The sequence below is a fragment of the Balaenoptera acutorostrata genome, chromosome 5, assembly GCF_949987535.1.
Source record: "Balaenoptera acutorostrata chromosome 5, mBalAcu1.1, whole genome shotgun sequence".
NCBI lineage: Eukaryota > Metazoa > Chordata > Mammalia > Artiodactyla > Balaenopteridae > Balaenoptera > Balaenoptera acutorostrata.
This window is the reverse complement of record NC_080068.1, coordinates 139,817,847-139,842,636: the sequence shown is the minus strand read 5'-3', so window position 1 is coordinate 139,842,636 and position 24,790 is coordinate 139,817,847. Positions and strand designations below refer to the sequence as shown.

At 39.9% G+C, this 24,790-nt stretch overlaps 1 protein-coding gene across 10 annotated transcripts in view; it reads right to left on the bottom strand.

The window, feature by feature from the left end:
• The window catches only part of KIAA0232 (KIAA0232 ortholog), an 89,924-nt gene that overhangs the window by 34,980 nt on the left and 30,154 nt on the right, over window positions 1–24,790 (bottom strand). For 9 of the 10 annotated variants that reach the window (XR_009008319.1, XR_009008318.1, XM_057546437.1 and 6 more), the window contains exon 2: window positions 20,541–21,039. Coding sequence is in view for 8 of the 10 variants with exons in the window: in XM_057546437.1 (XP_057402420.1) it covers window positions 20,541–20,771 (231 nt within the window). In the remaining 2 variants the exon portion in view is untranslated. Of the gene's footprint in view, window positions 1–20,540; window positions 21,040–22,263; window positions 22,362–24,790 lie in introns of those variants that run through there. The other variant, XM_057546428.1, reaches the window with a different exon arrangement.

Genomic DNA, 24,790 nt, shown 5'->3' with positions numbered 1-24,790 from the left:
TTATTATTAAAACCAGTGGACAGACAAGGCGGGGGGGGGGGGGGGAAGATTAGAAAGAAAGACAAAGGCAAAATTAAGAAAACTCCTTAGAAGAATATTTGGCCTACAGTGGGGCCTCAGGAAATAGATATGAATTAATGAATGAGATGGAAGAAAGGAAAAGCACAATAATAATAAATTCAAAAGATCTCTTGGATCAAATCATATACCATAAACTGTGTAGGCAATCTTTACTTTGATCAAATACATAAAATTACTTTCATGCCACCAGATAAGAGTGGGAGGACCCCTCCCCTCTATACTCATCATAATTAACATACATTTTATTTAATTTCTTGGGCATGTTTGCAGATCTCGTGAACCCGAAAAACATATTTGCTGGCTGAGTGGTGTCAATTCCATTTGCCAAGGGAAAATGTGCTTGATGGCCAATTAAGAACTCTCAGTATATTTCCATTTATTTAATGTGTTTGGCTGGACGACACCTGAAACCTGACATTCCTTATCAGCGATATCTTCTGGAGACAGAGCTTGTCCTTTCACAGGAGCAGAAACAGAACCATAACAACGTAGATTTGAAGCTTCTGAAGACAGAGGAAAATGTTATAATTTTCCTCTATTGTTCACAGCGTATAAAACAAAGAAGGTAGAAAAGTTCTGTGTAATTACTGAAAACAGGACTCCTTTCTGTTTGAGTTGCTGAGACTGGCTTTCTCTTTACTCAGCATTATAAACATGTTTCTCTACTGAAACTACATATATATATATTTTTTTTAAATATTTATTTATTTATTTATTTATATTTTGGCTGCGCCAGGTCTTAGTTACGGCATGTGAGATCTTTTAGTTGCAGCATGCAGGATCTAGTTCCCCAACCAGGGATTGAACCCCGGCCCCCCACGTTGGGAGCATGGAGTCCTACCCACTGGACCACCAGGTAAGTCCACTGGTGGTCCAGTGGTGGAAGTCCACTACTGGAGCTATATTAAAGCTCAGCAGGGTTAATAACACATTCAAAGGTCCAAATAAAGTTTTATTATACAGACAGAAGGGACTTTCAAAATTCACATGGACACACACTCCTTCTGGAGGGCAGTTTGACAATACATATCAAATATCTTAAACATGCATATGTACTTTTGATCAATAATTCTACTTCCAGGAATTTAGCCTAAGGAAAAAAAATCACCAAAGTGTGCATAGATTTAGCTACAGTGATGTTGATCATATAGCTGTCAATAACAGCAAACGTGTAGAAACAACCTAAATGTCAAATAAGGAGGACTTGGTTAATAAGTTATAATTCATCCAGGCAATTAGATATTACAGCCATTAAAGAGATTATGAAGTGTATTTACTGACATGGGAAGCTACTCACAATATATATAAGAGAAGTAGTTTATACAACAGTATGATCTCATTTTTGGTTAAAATACACATGCACACCTATTAACGTGCATTAAAATGTCTGAGAGAAATGTACTAAGAGGCCACCAAGAAGCTTGTCTCTTGGTGAGCAGGAATAGGAATCTATAACTTTTCTTGTAACTAGGTCATACTCCTTTAACAGTGGAAAGTTGTTTTTAGTTTTTCGTTTTTTAAATGGAATACTCGTAAGTCAAGAATAGAGAAATGAGAAGAGTTCCTGTAGCTCTTCACCTAGAACACGTGTCTCGCACTCGCTTTATTTGTCACATACCATAGAATTTGCTTTTTAAATATACAATTCAGTGGTTTTTAGTATAATTCACAGGGTTGTGCAACAATCACCATTACCTTATTTTTTTTAAATTAATTTATTTTTGGCTGCATTGGGTCTTTGTTGCCGCACGCAGGCTTTCTCTAGTTGTGGCGAGCGGGGGCTACTCTTTGTTGCTGTGCGCGGGCTTCTCATTGCGGTGGCTTCTCTTGTTTCAGAGTTGGGGCGCTAGGCGCACGGGCCTCAGTAGTTGTGGCTTGCGGGCTCTAGAGCACAGGCTCAATAGTTGTGGTGCACAGGCTTAGTTGCTCTGCGGCATGTGGGATCTTCCTGGACTAGGGATCGAACCCATGTCCCCTGCATTGGCAGGCGGATTCTTAACCACTGCGCCACCAGGGAAGTCCCGCCATTACCTTATTTTGAAACATTTTCCATCACCCCAAAAATAAGCCCTGTACCCACTAGCAGTTACTTCCCATTCCTCTCTCTCCCAAGTCACTGGTAACTACTAATCTGTTGTCTCTATAGATTTTCCTATGCTAGACATTTCATATAAATGGAATTATACAATCCACATCCTTTCCTGCCTGGCTTCTTTTGTTTAGTGTAACGTTTTAAAGGCTCATTCATGGTGTGACATGTATCAGTACTTCATTCCCTTTTATGACTAAATAATATTTCACTGCATGGATGTACCACATTTTGTTTATCCATTCATCCACTGATGGACATCTGGATTGTTCTCACCTTTCGGCTACTGTGAATAATACTGCTATGAACATTCATATACAAGTTTTTGTATGCACACATATTTTCAATCTTGTTGGGGATATACCTAGGAGTGGAATTGCTGAGTCACATGGTAACTCTATATTCAACCTTTTGAAGAGCTGCCAGACTATTCTTCAAAACAGCTATACCATTTTACAATCACACCAGAAGTATATGAGGATTCTAATTTCTCTACATCCTCACCAACATTTGTTATCGTCTGTGTTTTTTATTTTAGCCATCCTAGTGAGGATGAAGTGGTATCTCATCATTTTCCCTAATGACCAATGAAGTTAAGCACCTTTTAATGTGCTTATTGGCCATTTGTGTATCTTCTTTGGACAGATGTCTATTCAAATCTTTTGCCCATTTTTAAATTATCTATTCGAATACATATCTCTTATCAGATATAAATGATTTGCAAATATTTTATCTAATTAATTTTTTTAATATTTATTTTCTTTATTATTTTTTTGGCTGCGTCGGGTCTTAGTTGTGGTACACGGGATCTTCGCTGAGGCATGCAGGATCTTTTGTTGCGGCGCGGGCTTCTTTCTAGTTGTGGCGTGAAGGTTTTCTCTCTCTAGTTGTGGCACGCAGGCTCTGTAGTTTGCGGCAGGCAGGCTCTCTAGTTGAGGCGCGCAGGCTTAGTTGCCCCGCAGCATGTGGGATCTTAGTTCTATGACCAGGGATCAAACCCAAGTCCCCTGCAATGGAAGGCGGATTTTTTACCACTGGACCACCAGGGAAGTCCCTATTTTATCTAATTCTATGGGTTGTCTTTTCACTTTCTTGATGATGTCCTTTGAAGTATAAAAGTTTTTCACTGTGATGAAGTTAATACACTGATATCTTCTTTGGCTGCTTGTGCTTTGGTATCTAAGAAACCATTGCCTAATCCAAGTCATGAAGATTTACTCTTATGTTTTCTCCTAAGTTTTATACTTTTAGCTCTTACATTTAGGTCTATAATCCATCTTGAGTTAATATTTGTATGTGGTATGAGATAGGAGTCCAACTTCATTCTTTTACACGTGGTTATCCTGTTGTCCCAGCACCTTTTGTTGAAGACTATTCTTTCCCCCATTGAATGGTCTTGTTGGAAACTACAAAGGTTTATTTCTGAATTCTCAGTTCCATTACATACGGCCAGCCATATATATGCCAGGATCAAACCATCTTGCTTACAGGAGCCTTGCAGTAAGTTTTAAAACTGGCAAGTGTTAGTCCTCCAACTTTGTTCTTCTTTTTCAAATTCTTTTGGCTATTCTGGGTCCCTTGCATTTCCGTATGAATTTTAGGATCAGCTTGCCAATTTCTGCAACAAAGGCAGCTGGGATTCTGATAGGGATTGCCTTGAATCTGTAGATCAGTTTGGGGAGCATTGCTATGTTAACAATATTAAGTCTTCTGATCATGAACATGGAATGTTTTTCCATTTATTAGGTCTCTTTGATTTCTGTCAATGATGTTTTATAATTTTTAGTGTGCAAGTCTTACACTTCTTTTGTTAAATTTATTCCTACATATTTTATTCTTTTCCATACTATTGTAAATGGAATTTTCTTAATTTCATTCCTTAGGATTTTCTATACACAACACCATGTCATATGTCAATAGAGATAGTTTCCGTTCTTCCTTTCCAGTCTAGATGTCTTTTTTGGTTCTTACCTAACTACCCTGTTAATGCTGATTTTTAAGATTTTATGTATTTCATCTTTGAAAATGTCTTTACTGATATTAATCCACAGGCATGGGTTCAATGGAACAGATGAATTGCTTAGAAGGAATTTATAAAATTCTGTTAGCTTCTTCCCTTGATACGTGCCTTTTAGCATGTCATCATATTGCAATCAATCACTCCCAAGTGAAAGTTAGGTGGGAGCTTCTCACTGAAGTTAAATAGATTCTGAGATACAGACATTTCCTTTGCACTGTGTCAAGGTGTGAAAAATGCTGCTAGAACTGCAGTTTGACCTTGGACAACATATCCAGTGCAAATTTGTGTGGGAATGGAGATTTTGTTTCTTGTTTTAACTTTTGACATAATGAAAATGCATAAAGCAACTTGACGTTATTTGTGATTCAAACAATGTTAGCTGTTAGAATGACTTTACCACATTACAAATTTTGCTTATACGTGCTGCTTTGCCTTGCAATTTTAGGCTGAATTCATTAAGAAACACCATCAAGTCTATAGCAAAAGCTATACCAACACTAGTATACTAGATATATTTTTATGCATCCTGCTCTTGCCACTTACTGTATTTGAGAGCTCCCTTATTCTATTTTTTTCTGCCTTCATGTACTGTGTGAATGTATTATGACTTATTCATTTCCCATTAGCCCTGAACTAATAATTAGACCTTAAAAGAACACAGTATAAAAAAGCTCAAGATATTTCTATTTTACTTGCTATATTTTCTGTACTATACTAATTTAAAGTCCACTTAGACATAAACATAGAATATTACGCATGTGTCAAATATTTACTAGGTAAACTCAGCAAATCAACTATGATTCTTCAAAGTCATAATCTTAAAGACAAAACACAATTATCAAGCACCAAAAGAAGATGTGGCTAAAGGACCTCTCAGGCCGAGAATCTATTGTCAGGCGCTTTTCCAGACACTACTGTGAGGTAACATAAGGCTAGAGTTTTGATTGACTTTGTCTTGCCGTCTTCTATCAAAAAGGAAACTGAGAACTGGAGGAAGGAAAAGACCACGGCATTGTGAAATGCAGCTGGGATCAACGACGTCTGCTGTTCGCTGCGCGGCACCCGCCTCCCACAGCTTCCTGTTAACAAGAGTCCTGAGAAACCAAACCACCAAGTGTCTGAATGGGACTAATGCCACTCCCATCTGGGGGCCTTCATCCCTCTGGTCACAAAGACTGGCTCAGAGAGAGGCATGTGACCAATCAGAAATGAGCACTAGAAAATGGGCCCTCCACACAAGATTCCTGCTGGGAGCGCAGGGAACACACCCTCCGCACAGTGTGAGAGCAGGATGGCAGGACGCTGGAAACGTGCTCACTGCCATTTGCCCTCCAGTCCCCGGCAGTGGCTGCAAAACCAAGCCGGCGCTGGGAGGCAGGCGGACGCCCTAATGACACTGTGAGCTCTGAGCTGAGCCAGGCAGGGCCAGTCCTCATTCTGGACTTGCAGCTGTACGAGACTTTCTTTTTTTCCAATTAAGGCGATTTACGCCAAATTTTTGGTTGCTTGTGAATGAAAGATATAGCTAGAATCTGAGGAAAGGCCTCAGTAATAAATTCACTTCTCACTGCTCAAAGGAACTGTAAACTGCCTCTAAAAAATGAGTAGCACCAATTAAATGAGGATAACTTCAGGTTAAGTACATCCTTTTTTTTCCCTGCTAGGTCTTCAGCCAACAAGTTCCTCATTGGTCTCCCTGTTTTCAGTTGCCCAACCCGATCACCCATTACCATGCTTGCCATTTGGTACTGCTGACTAAATATAGCAATGGTTCTTTTTGTCTCCAGGACTAAAATATAAATCCTCCAGCAGAGCACATCAGGTTCTTTGAAATCAGCTTCCTGCTAGCCTCTCTCGGTCTAATCTCCTCCCACTCCCTCCCTATCCTCCTCTGGCCTCCCAGTATCAGGCCCCTTCCTGCTCCTGTGACCTCGTATGCACCCGCCTTTTCTTCTTCCTTCAAGGCTGTTCAACCGTGATCTTTCCTGTGGTTCCCGCCGCCGCTGCCACCCAGGCACACGTCCCGGACTGTGCACAACCAGAGCACATCACAGACCCTAACCTGATGGCTGTCTCCCAGAGCCCCACCCCCCCAATCATCTCTGCAGTCCTGGTGCCCGCCGGTGTCTAGCACGTCATGGCCATTCGTGTGGTGAGTAAAAACCCAGGCATTAAATGCAGTGCTGATATTCAAAACATCTTCTCTATTCCATGAAAAGATTTTACCAAAAAAACCCCCCACCCCTTTCACTATGTATCTGATGGAGTCTGTGGACATGAATTTGTGCACCCACCATTAGTACTAACTCCTACTCTAAGTTTTTTTTCATACTCCTTATGTGTAAAGTTAATTTAAATTAATGTCTATTGAGTGAATGATTGTTGAAATATAGTATATGCATCAAGACACCTGAGGAACCCAGGATGGGTACACTGTTATTGTTAAAGATTATAGTAATCTGTAAAGGAAAACACTGCAAATGCCAGCTTTTCCAAGCAGTGAAATGCTACACTAATGGGGATATACTGTAAAGTAGGTTACAAGTGGGCTGAAAGAACAAACAAGTTTTGTTGAATACAGAAATGATCCAACTCAACTAGCAATCAGTACGAGGATTATTCTTATTTAACCTGTGGGTAAACCAGAAAGTGCAATAACCCAGCTACATTTCTAGAATGATGGACTCTGAGGTAGAAGATACAATTAATAAGGGATTTAAAAGAAACTGCAACAAAGCTACAAAAGTCAAGACAGTGAGGTACTGGCATAAAGATAGGCATATAGACAAACGACTAGAACAGACAGCCCAGTAATAGACCCTCGCATATATGCTCAAATTATTTTCAACAAGTGTGTCAAGAGCATTCAATGAGGAAAGGACAGTCTCTTCAACAAATGGTGCTGGGAAAACTAGACACCCACATGCAGAAGAATGGAATTTGAGTCTTACCACATACCAAATACAAAAGTTAACTCAAAATGGATCAAAGACCTATATGTAAAAGCTAAAACTATAAAACTCTTGGAAGAAAGATAGGGCAAAGCTTCTCAGCACTGGATTTGGCAAAGATTTCTTGGATGTGACACCAAAGACACAAGTAACAAAAGAAAAAATAGACAAACTGGGCTCCGTGAAAATTTTTAAATTTCGTGCACTGAAAGACACTATGAACAGAGTGAAAAGGCAAACCCCACAGAAGGGGAGGAAATATTTGCAAATCATGTATCTGATAAGGGGTTAATATCCAGAACCTATAGAGAACTTCTAAACTCAACAACAACAAAACAACCAGATCAAAAATGGGAAAAGGACTTGAAAGTCTCCAAAGAATATATGCAAACAGACAATAAACACAAGAAAAGATGCTCAACGTCATTAATCATCAGGGAAAATGTAAATCAAAACTACAGTGAGGTACCCCTCATACCAATTAGAATGGCTACTATGTAAAAAAAAAAAAAAAAAACAGGAAATAACAAATGTTGGTGAGGATATGTAGAAATGGAACCCTGTGCACTATTGGTGGGGATGTAAAACGGTGGAGCTAGTGTCACTTCCTCAAAAGATTAAAAACAGAATTATCGCATGATCCAGCGATTCCACTTCTGGATATATACCCCCCAAAGCTGAAATCAGGGTCTCGATGAGATATTTGTACACTCGCATTGTTCACAGCAGCTAAAACGTGGAAGAACCCCAGGTGTCCACTGACAGACGGAAGGCTAAGCAAAACGTGGCACATCCACATGATGGAATACGACCCAGCCTTACAAAGGAAGGAGATTCTGACACCTGCTACGACACGGATGAACCCTGAAGACACTATGCTCAGTGACATAAGCCGGTCACAAAAGGACAAACACTATGATTCCGCTGATACGAGGTACTTAAGAGCAGTCAAAATCATACAGACAAAAAGTATAGGGCTTCCCTGGTGGCGCAATGGTTAAGAATCCGCCTGCCAATGCAGCAGACACGGGTTCGAGCCCTCGTCTGGGAAGATCCCACATGTGGCGGAGCAACTAAGCCCGTGCGCCACAACTACTGAGCCTGTGCTCTAGAGCCCGCTTGCCACAACTACTGAAGCCCGCATGCCTAGAGCCTGTGCTCCACAACAAGAGAAGACACCGCAATGAGAAGCCCGTGCACTGCAATGAAGAGTAGCCCCCGCTGGCCGCAACTAGAGAAAGCCACACACAACAACAAAGAACCAAAGCAGCCAAAAGTAAATAAATTAAATAAATAAATTTATTTTAAAAAAAAAAGTCGGGCTTCCCTGGTGGTGCAGTGGTTAAGAATCCGCTTGCCAATGCAGGGGGACACGGGTTCAAGCCCTGCTCAGGGAAGATCCCACATGCCGCGAAGCAACTAAGCCCGTGCACCCCAACTACTGAGCCTGCACTCTAGAGCCCGTGAGCCACAACTACTGAAGCCTGCCTGCCTAGAGCCCGTGCTCCGCGACAAGAGAAGCCACTACCATGAGAATCCCACGCACCGCAATGAAGAGTAGCCCCCGCTCGCCGCAACTAGAGAAAAGCCCGCGCACAGCAACAAAGACCTAACACAGCCAAAAATAAAAATAAATAAATAAATTTATTTAAAAAAAAAAAGTATAATGGTGGCTGCCAGGGGCTGTGGGGAGAGGGGAATTATTAAGTTTTCATTTTACAAATGAAAAGAGCTCTGGAGATGGATGGTGGTGATGGCTGCACATTATGAATGCATTTAATACCACTGAACTGTACACTTAAAAATGGGAAAGGTGGTGGTGGTGATGAGGGAAGAAGCTACAGTAACTTATCTGAAGGGCAGGCAGGCCCCAGTGTGCACCTATGACACCTGCACTCACTTCCATCATGTTTCCCCCTCCACACACAAGTCATACACCTGAGAAAGAAGCACACATCTATTCATTTCTTTAATAAATCTCTGAGCATCTTCTACATCCCATGAATTGCTTTAAGGGCTGGCAATACAGCAGAAAACATGGCAGACAAGGTCCCTAACTTCATGAATTGTATATTCCAGCAGAGGAGACATAATAAACATAAAATATCACAAATAATCATACAATTCCAGGTAGCAACAAGTGTCATGAAGAAAAATTAAGTAGAAAAGAGGACTGAGAATGGAAGGTTTCTTTTTAAATATGGTGGTCAAAGAAAGACTGAGGACAAGATAAGCAAAATAAACACCAAACTAAACAAGAAAACAAATGAATACCCTCTTTTAAAAAGTAACTGGTGGACAATCCATGAAAGAGAAAATGGGTAAGTTGGACTTCATTAAAATATAAACTGCTCTGTGAAAAACAATGTCAAGAGAATTAGAAGACAAGCCACAGACAGGAAGAAATGTTTGCAAAAGACACACCTGATAAAGGACTGTTACACAAATTCACAAAAAACTCTTAAAACTCAATAAGAAAACAAACAACCTGATTAAAAGATAGGCCAAAGACCTCAACTGACACCTCATCAAAGGAGATATACAGATAGCAAGTAAGCAGATGAAAACATGCTCCACATAACGTCATCAGGCAAATGCAAATTAAACAACAGTGAGATACCACTACACACCTTTCGAATGGCCAAAAACTAGAACACTGACAACACCAAATGCCGGCGAGAACGTGGAGCAACAGTAACTCTCGCTGCTGCTGGTGGGCATGCAAAACGGTGCAGCCACGTTGGAAGGCAGTTTGGCAGTCTCTTACAAAACTAAACTTACTCTTACCATTCCATCCAGCAATCAGGCTTCCTTGGTATTCACCAGAAGGAGCTGAAAACTTACATCCACACAAAAACCTGCACGCGCATGCTTATAGCAGCTTTATTCAGAATTGCCAAAACTTGGAAGCAACCAGTATGTCCTTCAGTAGGTGAAGGGATAAATAAACTGTGGTCCATCCAGACAGTGACTGTCACTCAGCACTAAAATGAGATGAGCCAGCAAGGCGCTGAAAGCCATGGAGGAACCTTAAACGCATATCACTAAGTGAAAGCAGCCAATCTGAAAAAGCTGCGTTCTGTATGATCCTGATGATATGACATTCTGGAAAAGACAAAACTATGGAGACAGTAAAAAGATCAGCAGTCACCGGGGGTTAGTGGAGAGGGAGGGATGACGAGGCGGAGCAAAGGGATTTTTAGGGCTGTGCAGCTACTCCGTCTGATCCTATAATGGTGGGTACACGTCATGACACACTTGTCCAAACCCACGGAATGTACAACACCAAGAGTGAGCCCTCACGTAAACTATGGACTTTAGGTAACTACGATGTCAATGCAGGTCTGTTGATTGTAACAAAGGTACCACTCTGGCGAGGGATGCTGATGGTGCGGGAAGCTGTGCATATGTGGAGGCACGGGCGATATGGGATCTCTATACTTTCCTCTCAACTGTACTATGAATCTAAAAGTGCTCTAAAAAAACTGCCTTTAAAAAAACAAACAAAAAAACCAAAAAACTGGCAGCAGATCAACTCTCCTGCCCAGACTAACCAGAAAAGCCAGATAACATACCAAACCAAACCAAACATCCAACACCCGCGCTAAGTCATTAGTGACCTATTGAGGCACCCAGGCCTTGAGAAAAGCAGGAAGGACAACCGTTCCAGGGAGGGACAGCTAAGGCTGCTTTCTCCCTTGGAAAATGTACCCATTCCAGGCCCAGGACAAAAGGCTGAGAAAAAGGTAGCCTTTAAGAGGCAATAAACCAGTGGAGCTGGGGGTGGTCTCTCAGAGCTGGAGAGAAAAAACTAGAGATGTAGGCATCAGAATCCCAGAAAAAGGAAGGAGTGGAAAACAGAAGCCACAGTTTGCTGGATTCCCCTCCGGACACGTGAGGAATTCTAAAACTGTGTGGGGCGGGGGTGGCGGCGGCTTCTGTGTCAATGGAATGTTCTATTTATTTTTCTGGGACTAATTACATAGATACAAGCTTTGTGAAAATTCACTAATTTGTACCCTTTCTGTATGCATTTTATACCTCAATTAAAAGTTTAATTCTTGTACAGAGTCCAGAGTTGCTCCATATCTGCAACAGTTAATGAAGTTCTTGGGAGTCTTGGGACCTAAAAAAAAAATCTAGCATCGTAAGAACATCTAAAGCAATCACACAGGTTGAGGGTCTATCATGAAAGGACAATTTCAGAGGAGGTCTGCAAAGATAAAACTCCTAGAAGTAGCAGAGAGAACAAAATCATGAAGAGAGTGGATAACATTAGCAAGTGGTTTGAGGCCCAAATCTTAGAATGTAGTACAATCAGGGAATATTTCCTAGAATTTAAATTTATAATAAGAAAGCGTGACTTTGTACACAGGCATTTAGAGAGCGCTTCTTTTTCGTGGGTCAGCACCCTCATCATTCCAGATTTCCTTGGGAGCCCACCCTCTCCAATTCTTAGTCCTCATGGTTCCAAGTGCTTGCAGCCCTGGCACCAAAGTCCCCTCATCCTAGCAGCTGGGTCAGGTCACGCACGGATGAAGGTGGGAGTCTGGGCTTACAGTGAGGAGGGGAGCAGGGAAGCTCGAGAATAACAGCAACAGAGAAGGCAAACTTCAAGATGAGGCACTGATTCTTTGAAGGCCTCTCAAGCTGCCGCTGAGGCCAGCCCTACCCCATGGACATTTCAAGTTTTAAAACCAATAAATGCTCCAATGTTTACTAGCTGTGTGATGCTGGGCAAGTTACTTAGCCACTGTGTCTAAGTACTACCACCTATGAAATGGGGACAGCAGGGTGGCTGTGAGGGTTAAATGAGTTGCCGTGTGTTGGAAGTGAGCGCTCCAGCTTGAGGCTCACATGCAGTACATGATGCACATGGGCTTGTTTTTTACCATTACTTCCGTTTAAGACAGATCAAGCTGGGTTTTCTGTCATAATCACGGACTCCAGACAAACAAAGCTTTCATGATGCTGAGAACACTAAAATATAAAGACATAAGAAATGTTTTAATAAACTCTTGGATGGTGGTTTTAATGTAATTGGCTATATAGGAAAACTAAGACTGCCTGGGGTTGTATAAGAATGATGTAGTGAAAGGCAGTTCCCTCTTCCTAAAATAATTCTTCCTACTCATGACAGGTTATGGGGAACTTGCTGTTGACCATGATCCTCAAGACAAAAAAAGCTACCTCCCACCTTTAAATTACAGTTTTACTATAGCTTTCCTTTCAGCCATTTTTAATAAGACTATGAAATGTTTTGGAACAAGGTAACACAGTCTGTTTTAAGAGTTGCAGGAGCCAGGCTAATGCTCTGAGCCGCCTAGCAATGCACACCGCTGTCTGCCGCTCACTTCTGCTCCATGGGCACTCAACTCATAGTTCAACTGTGAGCTGAGAAGACAAACCAATCTTTCCCCACCTCTAAAGCCCACAGTGCATAAAAAAAAACAGTAAACCAATTCCACATAGTTTCTAAAACTTGCCTTTACCGTAGAGTGTTTTAATGTTATTCATTCAACAATTATTTGTTACATACAAAAGCCAACAAAAACAAAACTCTGACATAACAAATGGGCACGGGATTTGGCTGCCAGACATGAGTTTAAATCCTGACTCATTACTAACCACCTGGCCTTAGGCATGTCACCTAACCCCTCCGAACATATATTTCCAGGTGAGTAAAAGCAGGGAAAATACCACTTAGATTCAAGATGTGGCAGGAAATGGCGGCACTGCACTTGGCCTACGGTAGTGTTCTCTACACAACAAGGAGACTAATTTTAAAAAGATGAAGGCACTGCAGCACAACACCAATGACTAAATGTACAAGGGATAACCGAGTTAGAAAAAAGATCATCATTTAGCGACCATCACAGTAATAATTAATTCAGGTGGGAGTCATCTATGGACGACAAACTCAAAGTCTCCTCTGGACAGGTGACCCAAAAACTACACAGAGAAGTGTTCAGCTTTACGGTGCAGAAACCTGGCGGCCACCATCTGAAGCACAGGAGCACCTCAATACATAAGGCAACTGCTAACAGCTATAAATGAGGAAATTGACAGTAACACAATAATAGCGGGGGACTTTAACCCCTCACTTACACCAATGGACAGATCATCCAGACAGAAAATTAATAAGGAAACACAAGCTTTAAATGACACAATAGACCAGATAGATTTAATTGATATTTATAGGACATTCCATCCAAAACCAGCAGATTACACTTTCTTCTCAAGTGCACACGTAACATTCTCCAGGACAGATCACACCTTGGGTCACAAATCAAGCCTCAGTAAATTTGAGAAAATTGAAATCATATCAAGCATCTTTTCTGACCACAACGCTATGAGATTAGAAATCAATTACAGGGGAAAAAAAGTAAAAAACACAAACACATGGAGGCTAAATAGTACATTACTAAATAACCAAGAGATCACTGAAGAAATCAAAGAGGAAATCAAAAAATACCTAGAGACAAATGACAATGAAAACACGATGATCCAAAACCTATGGGATGCAGCAAAAGCAGTTCTAAGAGGGAAGTTTATAGTAATAACAAGCCTACCTCAAGAAACAAGAAAAATCTCAAATAAACAATCTAACCTTCTACCTAAGGGAACTAGAGAAAGAAGAACAAACAAAACCCAAAGCTAGTAGGAGGAAAGAAATCATAAAGATCAGAGCAGAAATAAATGAAATAGAAACAAAGAAAACAATAGCAAAGATCAATAAAACTAAAAGCTGGTTCTTTGAGAAGATAAACAAAATTGATAAGCCATTAGCCAGACTCATCAAGAAAAAGAGGGAGAGGACTCAGATCAATAAAATTAGAAATGAAAAAGGAGAAGTTACAACAGACATGGCAGAAATACAAAGCATCCTAAGAGACGACTACAAGCAACTCTAGGCCAATAAATTGGACAACGTGGAAGAAATGGACAAACTCAGTGAAAGGTATAACCTTCCAAGACTGAACCAGGAAGAAATAGAAAATATGGACAGACCAATCACAAGTAATGAAATTGAAACTGTGATTAAAAATCTTCCAACAAACAAAAGTCCAGGACCAGATGGCTTCACAGGTGAATTCTATCAAACATTTAGAGAAGAGCTAACACCCATCCTTCTCAAACTCTTCCAGAAAATTGCAGAGGAAGGAACACTCCCAAACTCATTCTATGAGGTCAACATCACCCTGATACCAAAACCAGACAAAGATACTACAAAAAAAGAGAATTACAGACCAATATCACTGATTAATATAGATGCAAAAATCCTCAACAAAATACGAGCAAACAGGGCTTCCCTGGTGACGCAGTGGTTGAGAGTCCGCCTGCCAGTGCGGGGGACACGGGTTCGAGCCCTGGTCCAGGAAGATCCCACATGCCGCAGAGCAACTAAGCTCGTGCGCCACAACTACTGAGCCTGCGCTCTAGAGCCTGTGAGCCACAACTACTGAGCCCAAGTGCCACAACTACTGAAGCCCATGCGCCTAGGGCCCGTGCTCCACAATAAGAGAAGCCACCGCAATGAGAAGCCTGCGCACCGCAATGAAGAGTGGCCCCCGCTCGCCGCAACTAGAGAAAGCCCGCACACAGCAACGAAGACCCAACACAGCCAAAAATAAATAAATAAAATAAATAAAAAAAAAAAAAAAAAAAAAAATACGAGCAAACAGAATCCAACAACACATTAGAAGGATCATACACCATGATCAAGTGGGATTTATCCCAGGGATGCAAGGATTCTTCAATATACGCAAATCAATCAATGTGATACACCATATTAACAAACTGAAGAATAAAAACCATATGATCGGGCTTCCCTGGTGGCGCAGTGGTTGAGAGTCTGCCTGCTAATGCAGGGGACACGGGTTCGAGCCCTGGTCTGGGAAGATCCCACATGCCGCGGAGCAGCTGGGCCCGTGAGCCACAACTACTGAGCCTGCGCGTCTGGAGCCTGTGCCCCGCAACGGGAGGGGCCGCGATAGTGAGAGGCCCGCGCACCGCGATGAAGAGCGGTCCCTGCACCGCGATGAAGAGTGGCCCCCACTTGCCGTAACTAGAGAAAGCCCTCGCACGAACCGAAGACCCAACACAGCCAAAAAAAAATAAAGAAATAAATAAATAAAGTAGCTATAAAAATTTAAAAAAAAAAAAAAAACCATATGATCATCTCAATAGATGCAGAGAAAGCTTTTGACAAAATTCAACAGCCACTTATGATAAAAACTCTCCAGAAAGTGTGCACAGAGGGAACCTACCTCAACATAATAAAGGCCATATATGACAAACCCACAGCAAACATCATTCTCAATGGTGAAAAACTGAAAGCATTTCCTCTAAGATCAGGAACGAGACAAGGATGTCCACTCTCACCTCTATTATTCAACATAGTTTTGGAAGTCCTAGCCATGGCAATCAGAGAAGAAAAAGAAATAAAAGGAATACAAATGGGAAAAGAAGAAGTAAAACTGTCACTGTTTGCAGATGACATGATGCTATACATAGAGAATCCTAAAGATGCCACCAGAAAACTACTAGAGCTAATCAATGAATTTCGTAAAGCTGCAGGATACAAAATGAATGCACAGGAATGTCTTGCATTCCTATATACTAATGATGAAAAATCTGAAAGAGAAATTAAGGAAACACTCCCATTTACCACTGCAACAAAAAGAGTAAAATACCTAGGAATAAACCTACCTAGGGAGACAAAAGACCTGTATGCAGAATACTATAAGACACGGATGAAAGAAATTAAAGACGATACAAACAGATGGAGAGATATACCATGTTCTTGGGTTGGAAGAATCAATATTGTGAAAATGACTATACAACCCAAAGCAATCTACAGATTCAATGCAATCCCTATCAAATTACCAATGGCATTTTTTACAGAACTAGAACAAAAAATCTTAGAATTTGTATGGAGACACAAAAGACCCCAAATAGCCAAAGCAGTCTTGAGGGAAAAAAAACGGAGCTGGAGGAATTAGACTCCCTGACTTCAGACTATACTACAAAGCTACAGTAACCAAGACAGTATGGTACTGGCACAAAAACAGAAATATAGATCAATGGAACAGGTTAGAAAGCCCAGAGATAAACCCACGCACCTATGGTCAACTAATCTATGACAAAGGAAGCAAGGATATACAATGGAGAAAAGACAGTCTCTTCAATAACTGGTGCTGGGAAAACTAGACAGCTACATGTAAAAGAATGAAATTAGAACACTCCCTAACACCATACACAAAGATAAACTCAAAATGGATTAGAGACCTAAAGGTAAGACCAGACACTATAAAACTCTCAGAGGAAAACATAGGAAGAACATTCTGACATAAATCACAGCAAGATCTTTTTTGATCCACCTCCTAGAGTAATGGAAATAAAAACAAAAATAAACAAATGGGACCTAATGAAACTTAAAAGCTTTTGCAAAGCAAAGGAAACTACAAACAAAACGAAAAGACAACCCTCAGAATGGGAGAAAATATTTGCAAACGAATCAACGGACAAAGGATTAATCTCCAAAATATATCAACAGCTCATGCAGCTCAATATTAAAAAAACAAACAACCCAATGAAAAAATGGGCAGAAGGCCTAAATAGACATTTCTCCAAAGAAGACATACAGATGGCCAAGAAGCACATGAAAAGCTGCTCAACATGACTAATTATTAGAGAAATGCAAATCAAAACTACAATGAGGTATCACCTCACACCAGTTAGAATGGGCATCATCAGAAAATCTACAAACAACAAATGCTGGAGAGGGTGTGGAGAAAAGGGAACCCTCTTGCACTGTTGGTGGGGATGTAAATTGATACAGCCACTATGGAGAACAGTATGGAGGTTCCTTAAAAAACTAAAAATAGAATTACCATATGACCCAGCAATTCCACTACTGGGCATATACCCAGAGAAAACCATAATTCAAAAAGACACACGCGTCCCAATGTTCACTGCAGCACTATTTACAATAGCCAGGTCATGGAAGCAACCTAAATGCCCATCGACAGACAAATGGATAAAGAAGATGTGGTACATATGTACAATGGAATATTACTCAGCCATAAAAAGGAACGAAATTGGGTTATCTGTAGAGACATGGATGGATCTAGAGACTGTCACAGAGAGTTAAGTAAGTCAGAAAAACAAATATCGTATATTAACGCATATATGTGGAACCTAGAAAAATGGTACAGATGAACCGGTCTGCAGGGCAGAAATTGAGACACACATGTAGAGAACAAACATATGGACACCAAGGGGGAAAGTGGTGGGCGGGGGGTGGTGGTGGGATGAATTGGGAGATTGGGATTGACATATACACACTAATATGTATAAAATGGATAACTAATAAGAACCTGCTGTATAAAAAAATAAATAAAATAAAATTCAAAAACTCAAAAATATATAAATAAATAAATAAATAAAATAATATGCTGATTTATGTAGGATAAACGGGCATAAAAAGGAGGAGAGAAATAAAGCAAAAGTGGGAAAATGTTAGCAACTGGGGCTGAATGAAGTTCTTTGTCGTACACTTCCATTCCTTCTGATGTTTGAAATTATTTCAAAAAGTAAGTTTAAAAAAATTTTTAAGATGAATATATGATTTCTGCCATTTAGCATCTTATAAACTACCAGGAAAGATAATACATTCTAATAACTATAATTAAGAGTTCTATAGTAGAAATATGGTCAAGTTTGGAAGAAGAAGACATTGTTTTCATCAGGAATTATCAGAAGTGGATTCACAGAGAAAGGTGACCTGGACCTTGAACGATGGGTTAGAAAAGTAGTTTATATTTACATCTAAAAATGATGTATAGTGAATTCCTGATTTATCTAAGCATACATTTATCAGAATATGGTAATCTTGACAAAAAGAAAAAAAAAAGAATTTGTGTAAATAAAATTACTATGACCCACCTATAATATCTACGTATTAGAAGGCAGTTGTTCTCCAGAGCTATGCCGTACACAGCTGATGCCACAACTGTATTTACAAACCTGCCCAAATCAGAGGTTTACATGTAACTCTGTTTGTTAGTCAGCCTCAACCAAGACCAGGGCCTGATCAGCTGTACTTCCTACCCAATCACCAGGGGCTGCTGAGACAAGTACAAAATCTGTTTCTCAGAACTCAAGAGCTCTTTGTGTGTTTCTTTTAGCCAAAACTGTGAAAAGCCATGAATTCAACATGACAAATAAGGCCAGTAGTTGAAGCAATGGCCTTAAAACTAGCCATTTTCAAGTCAAGGTTAGACTAATTCAAGGACTGAGCGGTGAGAAAAGATGCAAGGAAACAAACACCCCAAAGTGGAGTCACTTGGCCTCCAAATGAGGGGTGAGCCCACCCTCAGTGTGACCCAGGGATCAGGAGAGTGGCATGCTTGCTCGCCCACAGCAGGCTGGTGAGCATGCCCATTAGCTGGAGTCTGAATCACAGAAGGTCAGCTCAGGCCCTTCCCTTGGCTCTATGCCCTGACTCTCTCTGGGGGGATACAGTGAGCATATCCTCCTCCTTGAGTCATGGAAAAGTTACGGGTCATCTCCTATGAAAGGTCATTTTCAATTCGACCTTCCCCATCAGCATGGGACTTGGCACTGTGCTAGCCAGGGCTGAGCAGAAAAGGATTTTTAGGGCCCTTTTAGTTCCCTGTGGATTCTCCTTGTAATTCCAGACATGCTCTGTTTTCACTAACCTTTATCTGTCCTGTGTCCTAAAAATGAACCAGAACAGGGAGGATCAACACAGTAGGACGCTGACAGCTGCCAAGCACCACCACCCCCCCACGCCCTACAGCGAACACAGAGACCAGAGGGATTCACAAACAGGTCTCATCACGGAAGTGTTCCTTATAATCTTAATAGCAGACCTATGTTTTACCCCTTTTTCCATGTACTATAGCACCTAACACATAAATACTTTGTGCTAATAAATTTATTGGTGTTGATACTGTTAATACACAATTTTAAGAAGTGAGAAGTCTTATTAAACTCCTACTAAAAAACGATTTGTTTCCTATGAGTACATATTTACCACTGAAGTACATGATTTTTGAGTTAAGAGAAATATCTGCCTCATTTCTGGAAATAAAAATTCTTCTATGTTGGTAGATTTAACATTTTACTTGCCCTTAAAGTACATTTACTGGAAAGATGATGGAAAATAATAGAGCTTTGGTAAAAAAAATTATACAAAATACTGACCACCAAAATAACACATTTTCTGATTATTAGGTTTTAAGTCAACCCCCTCAAAGCCTTACTTGACCTAATAATCACCAGCCAGGGCAGTAAGCAACCTGGAAGCAGGGGAAATGTAGTTGTGTCCAGGTAGAAAGGATGGGGAACACCAGCAGTGGAAAATACTCTGCACAACTGACATGTGACAGAATGTTAGGCATGCTGTGAAACCCCCTGTATGTACAGGACTCTGAAACTGCTCTGTGGTTTGGAAGGTCAAAGCCAGATTCTTCCATCAATGAAAGTTTGTCCCTGCTTTCAGTGTTAGTAACAACGGTTTAAAACAACAACAACAAATACTGCCCACAAAACACTCCCCTTTTTAAAAAGTTTTTATCTTTTAGCCGTGACACAAGGCATGTGGGACCTTAGTTCCCCAACCAGGGATTGAACCTGTGCAATGGAAGTGCAGAGTGCTAACCACTAGACCGCCAGGGAATTCCCAAAACACTCCCTTTTACATGAAATTTCTACCCAGAAGTCACCCCGAGCTCATTCGTTCAGTGTTGATGACTCTGCTTCCCTTTCAGCAAGCCTCACATTCCGGAGCTTCTCTTGGAGAGTGAGACTGAAATTGAGATTTTTTTCAAGAACATCGATTTGGTTGCTTTCTTCACTTTAAGCACCTAAGTCAAGTAAAATGTATATTGGCCACTTTAAGGTTATATGCTTTACCAAAATTTTAAGTCTACTGATTCAAAACACACTTTGATTAATAAGCAGTTTATCATCGTTCTTGGAGATAAAATGAGATATTAAACTTTGGAATGTTAAGAAGTATAACAGACCCAACGATTAAAACGTCTAATCACAATGTGTGATTTTCCTAAATAGTAGAAACCAACACTCTGGAGCAGTGCTAACTCAAAGGCAGCGGGTCATCAAACTATTACCATCTGTGACAAGATCCAGAGTCTGTGCCAGAACGCAATCAACATCAAGAAAATCTTAAGAGAAAATGACTGAACCAAACAGTGTGTTTGGTAACGCGGCTCATCTATATTCACTGACAGCTTAAAAGTTTGTGGACCCCAGCCGTCTAACTTGTGCTAGAATACGGAAGTGCTCTTTGAAGGAAAATGTAGACACAATCATAAATTTTCAAAAGACATTTACAACATGTAAATACCTGTTCCTGCAGGTCGTAGTCATAGCTGTCATGCAGCAGAAGACTTAGGACGTATCGAGTATAAATCATGGCATCAATGCCACATTTCTCTAGCTCTTGTCCCAGCCAGGTCTGCACTGGACCCAAAGCATGAAGCAGAGACATTTCAGAGACAGATACAGGGCCTGGATAAGAGCTTGAGGAGCTTTCAGATGGTAAACCATCCACAACAACTGTACAGATAGGGCGCATGAATTTAGGTTGCTGACATCCTTAAAACGCGGAGCATTTTCTGCAGTGATGTTCTGTTGGTATCTGGAGGGGATTTTCACTCCAGTAAAAAGGAGAGATGCTTGACATCTAGGGTAAGCATTTATTTTTGCTGGCAGTCAGCCATCTAGAACTGAATTTCCCTCTTCAGGCATGACCAATGAATCAACATCCTGATAGCAACATACATGTAGATGTGATTTTCTACTTTAATTTCACATTGAGGCCAAATGTAAGTCTCCAGCAGAACCTACAAAAATAAGAGAGAAAAAAGGTATGTGTTATGTATAGGTATAAATTACATTACTGATCTTTTGAAAAAAATCCAAATGAACCATTCCTCTTTATTAAAATACCTTCGGTATCTTGGAACATTATTTTTTTTTTTTTACTGTAATCGTTGACATTTTAAACTAAGTGACATTTTAAACTTTTAAAAGCTTCATATCATTTAAAAGTAAGGAAAACTCAGAAATTTGTATTTTTGTACTCATGCTCAATTATACTGATGTTTATTTTGCTATGTCTCAAGAGACTGGACTTGTAAAATTTTGCTATGCTGAAAGAACTTATCTTGTAACAAATCACTAGCTCATTTTAAAGTAAAACAGAAACAAGCAGTTGAACGGTAATTTCATTGAAACACTGGTAAAAAAAATTAGTCCCATAAATTTAAGTTTCACATAGGTAATCAATTTTTGTATGGCTAAAAACTTTGGACTGCTCATCACTTATTTCATAAAAATTAAGATGAAACACACATTTGTCTTATAGCCCTGCCAGGCTATACTGTTATATCTATTTTAACTTTTCTTCTTATATACCTAGGTTGACTTTCTGATTACTTGTGATAGACGCCACTCTTTTCCACTAAATTAACATACTTTCAATACGTCATACTAATCTAACAATGGCTTTATTAAGTCATAATATTCTTTATGCTAGAGTTCTGATTAATTTATGCCACTAGAAAATGAAAACTAACATAGTGATAGGTAAATCTCATTGGATCAGCTTTTGCATGAATTTTAGCAGATAATAAGAGGGTTACAAAAATGACTTTTTAAAAAGTATTAATAATTATTTTTAGTAAGAGCATCAAGTCAGAAAGACAGACACTCTTCACCAAAGATTTAATGCTCAGTTTCTTGCACTTCATCTAGAACTACACACTAAATGTTACAAACATTAAATATAAAGAAAAGATGTTTAAATCCACCACAGGATGAAGTTACTAGATTAACGTATCACTAATATATATTCTGCTACTTTCTAAGATCTTCTCTATAATTCTTTTCTGAATTATAAAAACTAGATAAATTAAAGCAAAGATTTTCTATAATGTTTACTTGCTGAAATTTTCCAGCTGACTCTCAAAATTAAAACATTTTCCATAAATTGTTTAATACGTGTGGATCTCAGGATGCCAGACAGATCATCAATTAAACAATACATTCACTTCTGGGGACATCACCTGAAGCAAGTGGATAGCCAGTACTCATTCAATGAAGGTTGCACGAAGACAATAAGGAGACATGAAGCGGTGGCTGAAGGAAGTAGGTCACAGAATCTAAGGCAGCTGGAGATCACAGGAAAAGTACTGAGAGGAGAGAGCTGTGCAGAGGAAAACACCAGATATCTGCAAAGGGTTGCTCCTAAGCCTTCAACAGTGTTAATCAGGGCATGCATGTGAGGACCCAGCCACGGCACAGGAAAGGGTCATCATAAAGGAAAGAAGGAAACAGTCCCTAAGGCTCAGCGTGGCTGGGGATGGTGCCTATTTCCTACCAGCCAGACTGGAAAACCTCATAATTCAGGGCACGCTAGGTAGAGTGCTCAGAAGGGTCTCGACTTAGTAATGGGGAATAATTAGCCCTACACTAAACACTGCTCTGGACCTGCCTAACAAATCTTAAAATCAAGACCCAAAAGACCAAACTGTTTCCAACTATTTTCACTGTGGCCCCAGAACAAAGCTCAAGGGATACAAAATATCCACCACCCAAGAAGATAAAATTTACAATGTTTGGCATCCAATCAAAAATTAGCATGCATGTGAGAATTCCCCAGTGGTCCAATGGTTAGGACTCCGATCTCACTGTCCAGGGCCTGGGTTCAGTCCCTGGTAGGGGAACTAAGATGCCACAAGACCCACAGTGCAGCCTAAATAAATAAATAAATAAACAATTAGCAGGCATGCAAAGAAATGGGACACAAAGGGAATGCAAATGAGGAGAAAAATTAACTGAAACCAATCCAGAATCAACACAAAAGTTAGAATTAGCAGAAAAAGCCTTTGAAACAGTTATTATGACTATATTCCATATGTTTGAAAAGACATAAAATTCAAATATCTAAAGATGAAAACTACAATGTCTGAGATTAAAAATATAGGACGGGACTAATGGCAGATCAGACATTTGAGAAGAAAAGATTACTGAATCTTAAACCACACACATACACAAAACTATACAAAATGAAATATGGAGAGAAAAAGAAGTTCAAAAAATTAACAGCGCTTCAGTGAGCTGGGTGATAACTTTAAGAAATCTAACATACATGTAATTGGAAGAGAGAGAGAAGGACAGAAAAAAATATTTGAATAATGGCCAAAATTTTTCCAAAACTAATGAAAACCAAAACACACATATCCAAGAAGTTCAATGAACTCTAAGCACAAGAAACATGTAGAAATCAACACATAATAAAACTATTCAAACCAGTAATAAAGTCACCAGAGAAAAAAAGAAACATTAGGTAGAACAAAGATATGGATGACATCGGATTTCTTGATGGAAACTATGCAAATGAGAAGATAATGGGGCAAAAACACTTTAAAGTATTGAAAGAAAAAAAAACTGTCAACTGAGAATCCTGTACTCATCAAAAGTATATTTCAAAAAAAAAAGTATATTTCAAAACAAAGGTGAAACAAACACTTTTTCAGACATGGAAAAGCTGAAAGAATTCATCACCAGCAATCCTGCCCTAAATGAAATGTCAAAGGAAGTCCTTTAGGCAGAAGGAAAATGATAGGACAAAATGTCCTACCCACACAAAGGAACAAAGAGCACCAGAAACATTAACTAAAATTTTCTTGTTATTTAAGTATCTTTAAAAGATAACTGAGGGACTTCCCTGGCAGTCCAGCGGTTAGGACTCCACACTTCCAATGCAGGGGACGTGGGTTCTATCCCTGGTCAGGGAACTAAAATCCTACATGCCTTGCTGCATGGCCAAAGATTTAAAAAAAAAAAAAAAGAAAGAAAGAAAGAACATAGATAACTGACTGTTGAAACAAAAACAACAACGTATTGTGAGGTTTATAACATATGTATAAATAAAATATATGACAACAACAGCATAAAGACCAGGAGTGGGAAACTGGAACACTATTATAAGGTTCTTATACATCACATGAAATGGTATGATAACTCTTGAAGACTGTGATAAGATAGCTGTTAATAATCATAATAAATTTAAATGGCTTAAACAACCAATTAAAAGACAGAGATGGGTCTTAAAACAACAAGTCCCAATTACAATATAGTAAAAATTCTACAATAAATGTAAAGTCACAAATAGGTTAAAAGTAAAAGGATAGGACTTCCCTTGTGGTCCAGCGGTTAGGAATCCGCCTGCCAGTGCAGGGGACACAGGTTTGAGCCCTGGTCCGGGAAGATCCCACACGCTGCAGAGCAGCTAAGCCCGTGACCCACAACTGCTGAGCCCGCATGCCACAGCTACTGAAGCCCGAGTGCCTAGAGCCCGTGCTCTGCAACAAGAGAAGCCACCCCGATGAGAAGCCCACGCATCACAGCGAAGACTAGCCCCCGCTCTCCACAACTAGAGAAAGCCCGCACGCAGTAAGAAAGACCCAACGCAGCCAAAATTCTTTTTAAAAAGTTAAAAAGAACATATTTCTACATAACCAATAGGGCAAAGAAGAAATCAAAGGAGAAATTAGAAAGTGTTTTGAATTGAATGAAAATAAAAACACA